Consider the following 12192-nt stretch of genomic DNA (forward strand, 5'->3'; position numbering starts at 1 on the left):
GGCCCATGTAGCTAAATCGTGATGTCGATAAGTCACCATGTGAAAAATGCATGTGCTTTTCCGACAACAAGTTTAGCAAAAGTTGTTTAAAGTCGCTGAAAGACCATGCTGATGCAGCTTCTCTGAAAGTTGTTGATAGACACTGAATCAAAAGCCCCCTTAATATCTACGAACACTGATGCCTCAACACTTGTTTTACAGCAACTAGAAAACAAGAAACACGTTGGCTTAAAATCGCCTATAGCGAACACCGAAATGGGCATTAGGAATATGACTATCATTTGAATCCCACGATTTGCGAGGAAACAAACGTCCACTGTGTCAGAGATTCGCGTAACACGGTAAGGGTAACACTCACGACACTCCGTACGCGACTGACATATTTCAGTCTTGCCAGCCATTCAGTCCTTGACACGGAGAAACACCTTGATTTGAGGACTCCTGTTTTCAGTCGCCTCTTACAGCATGGGAGCAAGAACTCAATAAATCAATTCTTGGTTGAGATACTTCAAACCCGCGGATGCCACGCGGTCTTTAGGCTGGTTTTGTGCAGAGAAAGATAATAGACTGTTATCAATTTCCTAGTGGACCATAGCAACAAAATAATAAGGCAACGAAAGTCGCTTCGAGGTTTTCACGAAAAACTCCTAAAAAAATAAGAGTGTTGCAATAGAACTATGAGCGATTCATCATACGTACTAGAAATTCGTATATTTTACGAAAATTGACTGTACGAAACTAATTCTTAGCAATTTACGAATATATTCTTTTACGACGTCGTGTTCCGTAAAAAGCCTGTATACTATAACTAACTACCTTCGGGGATCAGTATTACTTCAAATCAAATCGCAATTCCTATTTCTAAAATGTTACGACTGGTGCTAATGATCACTCTGCCAATATTTATTGCTTTCATATAAGTATGCTATTAGATCAAATGCAGTTTGACGCGCAATTACCGGTACGGGCACGATCGCTCACTAGAATGCGGATTTGCTTTAAAGATTATCGATATAATCAATTTATTGAAATATAACAGCCGTATCCAACCAACCGATGCGATGTTCCGTTCTGTCATTGCGGCAGAGCGATGCGTTGCAGTCGTCCACCTTGAGACATGTATAAGACTCGTGACATTCACGTGTGAATTATGTATCCGCCGTCGGAGCTTTGCAAACTATGCACTTGGTTGATAGAAAAAAAAGTTTTTTGTGCATCCATCATCAGCATCTCTTTGTCGCAGCTGGTTGCTTCCTACAACAAGTTTTGAAATTTAAGCGCTCAATCGTGGCATTTCCGTTTTGTGTCGTTTTTGCTTGAACTCGAAACTTAGTCAGATTCTAACCCTAACTGTATGGTTAGAACCTGTCTTAGTTTCGCCTCAAGTGAAATCCACATCAGAATCTACCGGTTGAGTCAGTCGAATTGCTATATACATAAGGTTATTTGCACAGTTCATATGGGTGGAACATACACAATGTGAGAGGGGAATTTCAAGCGTTGTGCACATTTTCGGATTCTTAAATTAGAAACAGTAGAAGTCAGAGTAAAATAACAACAAAATTTGCGAGAAAGAAGTATTATTATTTGATATGCAATCGATTAGACTATTATTCATTGGTTGAATGTTATATATTCTCCACCTCAACTAATATTTTCCATTTTCAGTTCTAGAATACGTTGGTCCGAAATGGCGCACATTTGTCGCCAACATGTCAATAGCGTTGTTCTTCACCGCCGCTTCTTGTGCTCTACCGTGGATTGCCTACTACATTGCCAACTGGAAAGTATTTGCTATCGTAACCTCGGCTCCGTTGGTTCTTGCTGTCTTCACGCCTCTTCTTGTACCGGAGTCTGCCAGGTAAGCTGTTCACGATGATCTTCGGATAACCTAATAACATTCGATCCTTTCCTACAGATGGCTAGTGTCGCAGGGCAAAGTGGACAAAGCTATGCGCATTCTTAAAAAGTTTGAGAAAATCAATAGAAAGACGATTGATGCCAAGGTGTATCAGGAATTTAGTGATAGCTGCGTCCGACTGCAGGAGGAAGAAGCCAACAATAGCAACTACTCAGTGCTAGACCTGTTCAAAACACCCCGTTTGAGAAATATAACTATTCTGCTGATCGTTATCTGGATGGCCATCTCACTAGTATTCGATGGACACGTGCGTAATGTCGGATCTCTCGGTTTGGATCTGTTCGTAACGTTTACGATTGCTGCTGCTACCGAGCTTCCCGCTGATACGTTTCTCACCTTTACCCTGGATCGATGGGGTCGCCGTTGGTTGGCCTGCGGATCTATGATTACCAGCGGCATATTCAGCTTACTTGCTACTACAGTACCAATGGGTTAGTCTAACACATGTCCACTATGCGATGTGACCTTAATATCTATTTTTAATCTTTATAGGTGCTCTCTCCGCTACTTTAGCAATGATGGGTCGTTTCAGTGTAAATATATCCTACAACATTGGACTGCAGTACGCAGCAGAACTACTACCAACAGTGGTCCGTGCTCAAGGTGTTGCCTTCATCCACATCATGGGTTACGTCGCCAGCATTGTTGCACCCTTCGTTGTGTACCTTTCCCACATTTCTCCTTCGTTGCCGTTGGTCGTACTGGGAATCCTAGGAATATTCGGAGGTATACTGTCACTCTTTTTGCCCGAAACACTCGGACATGACCTTCCACAGACACTGTCGGATGGAGAAGACTTCGGACGAGGGCAAAAAATTTGGGACTTCCCATGCATGACAAAGTGAGTGTTGTTTGTTCAATTACCCAGCGTCTCCACTGAATTACGTCCTCATGCATAATCAAAACAAAAAAAATGCAACAACTAATAAATCTTTACTTCCTCATTCCAGACAAATTGACGACGACATCGATGACCTTCCGGTGGAGCGTTTCACACGTGCCACGTCAAAAACCTCATTCGGTGCTTCACTGCGGGCTTCAACGACCGGCGAACTTCGATCCAGCATGCTGAACCGTTCGATTCGATCGCGCGTCTCGGCGCGATCACTCCAGCAGCAACCAAGGCAAGACCAGTTAACCGAATGCGTTTAATGTCGCCGGCAGTTGCTAATTTGTACAGTATCCTACCCCACATTTGTGCGAGCACTCGAACACCCTCCTAGGAGATAGATTGATAGACTACCGTTTCTCGCGAGCTCACTACGGTGTGTAGGCCACTCGCCGAGAAACAAAGCTTCCCCACTAGTCAGCCGTATCGGATGGTTCATTAGTATTGATACTCGTATTTTAATCACATTTTAACACCCATTGGCGCTACTGGAGAAAATCAACGTTATCAGTAAGGCAACAAGCAAAGAGCTGTGAGCCACAATATAGAAGGACACTAGTTAGGACTTGTTCTTCATGCTATTGTGTGGCAAGGAGTATTCGTGTATTTTTAAGAAGCCGTATTTGCCAAAAGTATTAAATTTCCTCAAAACGAAAAAGTAACCAATCAAACCGAACAACTATATTGGAGTTCCTCAGATGGTGCTATATATTTAAGAAGGAAACGCAACCGGGCATGTGATAAACTTATGTAAAATACGTTCTAATGACAGTCATCCCACTACAGTAGTATTTGTATAAAATCTAGGAGCAGTTCCAGTTATTTACATGGTGGAATCAGTTTGCCCTAAGGCAATCGATATGGTTTTAACAAATGTATGACTAGGAGTAAGTTTTATAATTTAAAAGACTTTAAATATTTAAATTGACTTAATCGTTGTGCTGGTTGCTGTTGAAAAAACGATTGAAACCTACTTTCACAATGCTATCAACAGCAGAAATGTATTTTAATGTAATTTCTTTATTTATATTATTGTAAAGCGTACAGAAAGATTATGTTGACCTTCGAATGATTAATGGTCTATTCGAATCATTGTATGTATTGTTCTACGTTAACGAATAAAGCAACGAATGTCAAGAACGAGTTTCTGTTTTAATCATTTAAAGCGGCCCTTACACGTTCAATATTTTAGTATTGACCATGTAATGTAAAAAAGTTGTATTGACGATGTGCAGTATCGTCAATACTGAGTATTGACAAAAGTATTGTACGTGTAAGGGTCGCTTAAGAAATAATATGTAGGCCCGTAGCGTGCGTATGGCCGAATTGGCCCCGACTTATCTGCTTCATAATATAAAAGAGGATAAACTAGAAAAAATCATGCTATCTGTGCCATTTCCAGGTACATACTGAATTGTTGTGCGAAAGTCGAACTAAGAAGAAAGCCAACACACAAATAAATGATCAAATTTAAACAACATGTAAACCAATCTGGTTCTAAACATAAATTGCTTCATTCGAGAATTTAATTGAAAATCGGGGCGGGCATAGTGTAGATCGTAAATCGATTGCCTTGTACGCAGCTCACCTGGGTTAAAGATTTTTCTAAAGAGTTCTCCAACCCGAAAAAAGAGTCGAATGACCCTATGGTTAAACCTATATAATCGAAACAAAAAAATAAAAACATTGCACAGAATTAGAGCTTCAAAAAGCATATGATTTTACACTTTTATTCATATGATATCTCACGTCATACTATGACGGTCATAGTCGGATTTCTCATCTTGCTCAGAGCCTAGAAGCTAGAAATCACTCCGCTGCTATAGCAGGGCATGTTATCAAATTAACCCATGCGCCGTTTTGTCTATTTTCAAAAGCAAAAATTGATTCCTTCTACCTAATGTGTGAAACGTGCACAAACAATGCGTAACAATGCAAACTGTATTGCTGTTGACTTCTCTAGCGGCCAATTTCTTCACTTGAATGAAAACCGGCTTTCGGCTAATTGGCTACAAGCAACCTGAAAACTGGTTTTCAATGAAAACCAATTTTCATTTAGTAAAAAAAATTGGCCGCAAATGCGCAAATCTTGAGCGTTTTTTTCAAAACGTCATATCTGCAATGAGTTACTCTCTTTGTTTACTTGCTCTTCTGTTAATAATTCGATCATTTAAACATTTATCCCTCAACTCTTTACATAATATGCTAGTTAAAACCACCGTCTTTCGATCTGTACTGTAAAATAAGTGAAAAGTGTTATAGTGACGCCGTAAAAATCGAAAGAGAAGTAAACAAAGAGAGTAACTCATTACAGATATGACGTTTTGAAAAAACGCTCAAGAAATGTCCTGCAGGGTCCACCGATTCGTGAAGTGGAGCAACTGTTGAAGGTAAACATAACGTAGCAGAAGTTAAGGGGTTACATATGTTGAGGACGTCCAAAAAATCGATTTTTTTATTCTTCTATCGTAAAGTTCAGGTTCTTAAGGATATTATCTCAAATTTTCATAGAGATCGGAGCAATGTACGCAAAGTTGTAGCGTTTTTCATCTTGCTCCCTACTCCGTTGGCTTATACTTGAAACTTTAAACGCGATTATCTCGAAATCATGTTTCCCAAAAACGTCTTTGCGGTGACTACGATTGCCGAAATAGCTATCAACCGATCTCAAAACTTTTTTTTGCGTGTTAGTAATTTAACTGCCGTGTCCTTGCACGATTCTATTTTTTTCGTCAAAATTTTCATATTAATGTTATGAATTTTTTAGTAATTTTTTCAGGTGAAAATAGTGCTTTTTTGAAAAAATCGTCCCCGTTTCCAAAAAGAAGAAAAAAAAATTTAATCGATCGTTCAAGGACACCACAGGCACATATACTAATGATATTTTTATAGTTTTATGCTTTCAGTTGTGCTGTTGGACTGGAATCGTAGTCACGGCAAACCTCTTTAAAAAACGCATTTTGCGAAAATTACTGTAACTTCGACAATGATTAATATTTTTTATGTTCTCAAGTGGATTTTGCAAATATAACATTGTGCTACGCTAGACGCATAACAAGTATTTCATAAAAATATGGCTACATACCTTTACACAAATTCAAACCTTTTTCTTTTATCCCGCATCTCAACCCCTTAATGCTGTGCAATTTCACCATCTACGTCATGCGGTACCGATTACGTTTAAATACATTAGTCAAGTAGAATTGTATGCTTCGCAGAACAATTTGAAACGCGGCGTTGAATGTAATGACATTTTATATAGCATCTCAACATATATAGATAATGAGAGTATTAAAATAAAGCTACATGACCTGGCACCACGTACTAGTTCCGCCGCTATCAAACAACTCATGTTAAAATACGGAAAAGTGGATAGTGTTAAGGAAGATACTTGAAGGAACTTCTTCCCACGGCTTCGTAACGGCGTTCGTGAGGTGAGAATGCGTCCGACAAAACCTATTCCCTCCTACTTGACCCTTTCATGCAGATCACCTCAAGGTGTTGAATATTCTCAACGAACACTAGCTACGTACCCAGGGTCGATTCTAACATGCCAATATTGCTAAGGAAATTCCACCTGATATGACCAAAGCCGGTATACAGTCGTCGTATGCTAAACCACAACCGGTTGGTAAACCAACGACTGTGGACCGGGCAATAAAACACCAGCACAACAACGACCGGGCCCACTAAACCAACTGCCATTGACAACATCGAAGTAAAAACGATTACACCAAATGTCTCCATACCAACACCACCAATAAAAAATCAAATACAAAAAAATCATTTATTAATCTAATTTTTCACTGCGCGAACATTTTGCTGATAATCAACAAGCATAGGTTAGAAATCGCTTTTACCCAGTAAAGTTCAGCCGGAAATGAACTGGAATTCTGGCTGGTTCCAGTTCGTATTCCGGCTCCAGTGCAACAACCGATTCTAACTAGAATCGGTTGTGTCACTGGAGCCGGAATACGAACTGGAACCAGCCAGAATTCCGGTTCATTTCCGGCTGAGCTTAACTGGGTATCGTTACATATGGTATGTGCCAGCTTATCACCTATTTGTAATGTATATAACTTAAGGCGTTGTTGTGAAACATTCACTGTTCATGTTACGTTCTTCAGTTTAAGAGCTTTTGATTAAACTTCGTATTTAACAGTACATTAATTTGCATATTGTATGGCGAAAACCTGTTGCACATGGGTAAATATTCCCAGAAGCTCGCCTCATGAATGGAAACGTTGAGCGTTGTGGTGATTTTGGCGGATTGCACACTGGCTTTATCATGTTTGAGTACTGATTATCTAAGAAGAGTTGCTTAGGAAATGGTAAGTAGGATATCATACCAATCCGACCGATAGTAAAACCTCAACAGTACGATAGCCACCATTGCCGGTTGCCCACATCTCCATCGTTCGCGGGAAAGGTTAAAGATAAATCACAGAGAACAGACGTCCATCTTCAGCATTCAACTTGTGTAAAATCTCTAACGGTTTCGAAGGTAGTTTGGATATCTAAACCAGGTGCGCTACTGTCGTCATGTTTTTTTGTGGCTGAGTGCGACAGAATTGACAGCGGTTATTCCTCTACCCAGTCAAACTAGTCCGGAACCGATTCGGACTTCCAGCATGAATTCCAGTTCAAATGCGTCAACCGATAGAGTCGGAATCGGTTGTTTTCTTTGAGCTAGATTCCATGCTGAATCCATCCATGATTTCGAACCGGTTCCGGAATCGATTTGACGGATAGTTGGGATAGGTTGGTGTGGCGGTGCTAGTGTTTTTCGTATATTAATTCAAATGTTTACACACGTTTTTAAATATTTTTGTTCGGTCATGGATGTCTGTTCTCTGTGGATAAATGTTGGAAGTGTTGATGTTTTACCTACTCAACCGAAGGACGACTATTTCATAGGTGTCGCGAGGTTGGGGGCTTAGAACGGTATAAGGTTTACGGTTCGCTCCTAGCGAGCGATGTGACCTGCACACCAAAAAATAATGAAAATTAAACGACATGTAAATCAATACGAAGGTAAGGTAAACAATTCGATGCACTCAATGTGATTTTGCACTTTCGTTCGTGTAACATTACATGTCATTTATTTTACAGCAATATGGGATTAAAAATACATTCAAGAGCATTGGTTTGCCGTTTAATGAAACTGTAGTTTCCAATCAACGTGTAAAATTACAAAAAAATATCGCTGAAAAAAGCACGACATGTTGTGTGTATTTGTGCTGGAACTTAATTTTACATTTATATTCATGCTCCAAATATGTCCAAGAAAATAAATTTAAAATCACAAAATATTTTTTCTGTGTGTAAAGCATATCTTATCAAGTAGTCTTCGTTCAATCACTCAAAAAAAAACTTGTTTAAATTAGTTATGGAATTTGCGTTTCGATTTCATCTTATCAGAAGCCGACACTAAATTAGTGACAGGACTAAGCTAGCGCCGGATTGACGCTAGCTCCAAAAAACGAAAACCCTATTTGTGTGTATGAGTAACCCCCTAGTCCTGCGTGATGTCCCACAAAATAAGTTGTTCAGATTAAGCTGATGAGAATTACTGAAATCGAACTTAGCAAACCAATGCAAGATGCACTATGTTATATTTCGCCATTGGGGAGAAAACGTTAGGTAAAAACTATTTCTCTTCCATTAAGGAGAAAATTGATTAAAACCATCTTTGAGCGTAAAGAGCACAAAACCTATCACGGTGTCTCTGGTAGAACAATATTAATAAAAAAAAATCAGTATAACTGAAGTACTCTCTAATCGAAAGCTTAGATACTCCTCATTCATCTGAGACTTAATTTGAAATGTCCTATCGGGGGGTCTAGAACAATAATTTTTTTAACGCTTTGATGATTATTTTTGAAGACTGCGTTTCAATGAATAGCTCTCAGAAGATATCTCACTTTCAGAGGGATCAATCTTTAGATATTCAGTATTAGAAGGAGGGACTTGTTACGGTACGGTAATAAATACCTCTGAAGACACCAATGACCGACATTTAGCCAATTTCGCGCTAATTCACATTTTAAATTTGAATAATATTTTCACCCGGTATATTTTTTGTCTCTGGAAGAACAATATTACCACAAACAAATCAATATCACTGATGTACTCACTCTCCGGAAACTTGCTTCATTTTTAAAAGAGACAAATTTTGATTCGTTCTTCCAAAGGGTCCAGAACTTTTTTTTAGCAAAATCACTACTTATGTTTATATAATAGGGATACTTTTACTCATTTGTACGTCGATCTAAAATACTAACATTTTTTAACCTGTATGAATAATTGGCATCAGAAAATAAATTTTCAGTTTATGACGTATTTGTATTGTTTTGGCATTGGCCTAGCATCTACTTCTTACTTCCTAATATCTGCTTCCTACTTCAATGGTAAGTGAGAAAAATCAATCTTTGCGAATTAACCTTCCGAAATTGGTGGAAATTTTGAATACTTTCTCTTTGGATTTGCGATCAATACATTAAAATATTATTATATTTTACATTGACCGCGAAACAATACTATTTTGTTTATATGTTATATTATTAGAGTTTTTTTGCTTGGGATTCTTTTCCGACCATTTACTTATTCGAAACTGTATCATTTTCGGATTTCTCAGACCATTCTTTGATGTATTTAGATCCTTTGTTTCGTCGTTTAATCATATCGAAGTACTTGATAAAGTGCACTTTAAAATTTCAACTTTCCCATATTTCCTATAATAGGATTGCTATTTTGAACAAATATACAATTCCTAAAAACAGATAATACCTTTCTGCTTCCAAACATTTTCTCGCTGGCTACAAAACAGAACATGAAATGATTTTGCGGAAAATATTATTTTTTACTAATATGTGGACCACTGATCTGATGTGTATCTAAGGGATAGTTTTTCGATCGTGATTAAACTCTTAATTTTCATCGAAACTAAAAACGGATACAAATCTAATTGAGGTAAAATTGTTCGAAGAATCCATAGAACAATGATAGAATTTTGAATGTAACATCATTTACATAGGAACCCCGAGCAAAAATATATTTCGAAGAAAAATAAATTGAAACTCAGGTGATTCGCATTTAATGCCAAAAGATCCTGACTCCTGCGTTGCAGAAGACAAAGAGTGAAGTAGCCGGGAAACTCCAAGCTTGCTCATTGACCCTACTCCACGCTTTTCTAAACTTTCTTTCTTCAAATCCTTGCTCTTCCTTGAGTACTACGGCTCTTAATATTTGAAAAATGTTTCACCTTCCAGTCCCTTGCTAAATATCGTTACAATATAAAAAAAAATAATTCAAGGTTTGTTTGGCGAATTTCAAGAAATCTAATTATCAACGCAAAACTGGCTGAATGGTGTCTTCGAAGGTTTTCATTAACTTTACAAATCCGTTCCTCTGACAGTGTGTGTGTTCACTGATTAAACCTCCCAAAAAGGGAAATATCTTACATTTCAAAGTTATGCTCAGATGAAAGAGGAGCACCTAAGCTTTCGATTAGTGAGAAGTTTAGCGATACTGATTTTTTTGTTTAATTCGTAAAATTATGTTTTATTTCATAGAAATGATTCTACGGAAATAGTTCTATTCTAACCTGTCAGTCAACACTAAGGCCATAATTTAAATGCCAGCTCTAATTCCGTATGCTTTAATATGATGAAAATGTTTCGGGTCATTTTTTGAATATGTAATGAAAGAAAATTCCAGTACTTCAAAATCGCATGTAATATTCATCCCCGAAAAAGAAAATATTGTTTTGAGCCAATTTGTACTTTAAGGGCACAAGAACTAATTTGAAATTGAGTCGTGTTTTGAATTCATCTTGTCAGTAACTACAACCAACTTGGGGCCAAATTGGACGACATTTTTTACGTTCATTGATTCCATAATTTACTTAGGCGTTAGTTATTATTTTTAATATATGTAGAAATTATTACTCGTTACACAATACTTATTTCTCGATCTGCATTGAGGGGAAGAAGGTCTTGACAGAATCAAAAAACTTTCTTTGAGCTATTTTCTATAGTCCATCAGTTACCTTTTCCTAACTAACCTTTTATGCCCTTTACATATTTAATATTTGATAAGATACAGTTAAAATTTTGACATAATCGACATGATAAGATGTTGACATAATTTAAAAACTTTACTTAGTTTGACAAATATTCTTCTGCTTTATACCGTTAAAGCGACAATGATTTCTCAACCGTATGAAACGTGGCTTTCATATTGTATTAATTTCCAGTCCGAATCATGCTAATTAGTCTATTACATTGAGTTAGTGTGTATCATTAACAAATGTTTTGCGGTAACGGAAAATGCCGTTGTTGCATGTTCCGTTCTATCTATGGCCATCGGCATCGGTCCCTCAATGGTATTCTGTGTCATTATTGTATAGCTCGTACGAGGTAATTAAATATGTATGAATTCGGTAAATCTTTGCGGATGCATTAGCAACGGTATACATACCTACTTATCTCCCGTGCTACTATTGGAAGAAAAATTGTTTTTACTCAATCTACGTGAACATTTCACCAAAAGATTTCTAGACATCCGTCTTCCACGATCTATACTATAAATAGCCTGTTTTAGAATGTTTCCTAACAAAACATTGAATTCGTTCTGGTAGATGCTTAAGTGGGGCATGAAACTAATTAGAATAATTAAATTTTCACACTGGTCACATCGAGTGCTGCACAGTTTAGGCTAGCGCCAAAAATTAACGAACTGTGAAAATTTGATGCATCCATATTCCATACCATCAGAATGATCATTAACGATTTTTGAATACTGTCCGACTTTGTTAATCCGGGACCATCGTATTATATTTTTTCGTCAACCGACATAAATTATAGATATTTAGTTTGTGTTGCAGAAATTGCATTTCATTCGGTTTCTCAAGAATTTTCCAATATCAATCGACTTAACGAATTAACCCTTACAGGCGCAAATCAATTTTTTTAGAATTTTGTGAAAATCGTCTAACAGCTATATCACGTTAATACAATAATTTTTAGACGATTTTCAGGATGTTGTTTTAAAACAACATTGCGTGTTTAAGGGTTAAGATATTGTATCTATGTATTTTGCTATGATCTCCTATTGCCGTGTCACAATGTCTCGTACAAAAAAGGTGCTTTCCGACCGATCAACAATGATTACGTCTGGTTCATTCCGTCTCTTCTTGATTCAATTACCATCTGTTTGACTCGAGCATTCCAAGCCACTCTCTCGTCGATGATCTTGGAGTGGCCTTGGATTCTTCTCTAACGTTCATATACTGCAAATATTGTGGACAAGGCAACAATAGGATTAGGATTCATCTTCAGAATAGCAAAAAAACTCCAGGGACGTGCACTGTCTTGAATCG

At 37.6% G+C, this 12192-nt stretch overlaps 1 protein-coding gene across 1 annotated transcript in view; it reads left to right on the top strand.

The window, feature by feature from the left end:
• The window catches only part of LOC131688909 (organic cation transporter protein), a 76991-nt gene extending 73041 nt beyond the window's left edge, over positions 1-3950 (top strand). Inside the window, exons 4-7 of the mRNA XM_058973528.1 lie at positions 1669-1861; positions 1919-2352; positions 2414-2762; positions 2872-3950. Of these exons, the coding sequence (XP_058829511.1) occupies positions 1669-1861; positions 1919-2352; positions 2414-2762; positions 2872-3073 (1178 nt within the window). The 3' untranslated portion in view covers positions 3074-3950. The remainder of the gene's footprint in view (positions 1-1668; positions 1862-1918; positions 2353-2413; positions 2763-2871) is intronic.
• The last annotated feature ends 8242 nt before the right edge of the window (positions 3951-12192 follow it).

The sequence above is a fragment of the Topomyia yanbarensis genome, chromosome 3 (genome assembly GCF_030247195.1).
Source record: "Topomyia yanbarensis strain Yona2022 chromosome 3, ASM3024719v1, whole genome shotgun sequence".
In the NCBI taxonomy this organism is placed as follows: domain Eukaryota; kingdom Metazoa; phylum Arthropoda; class Insecta; order Diptera; family Culicidae; genus Topomyia; species Topomyia yanbarensis.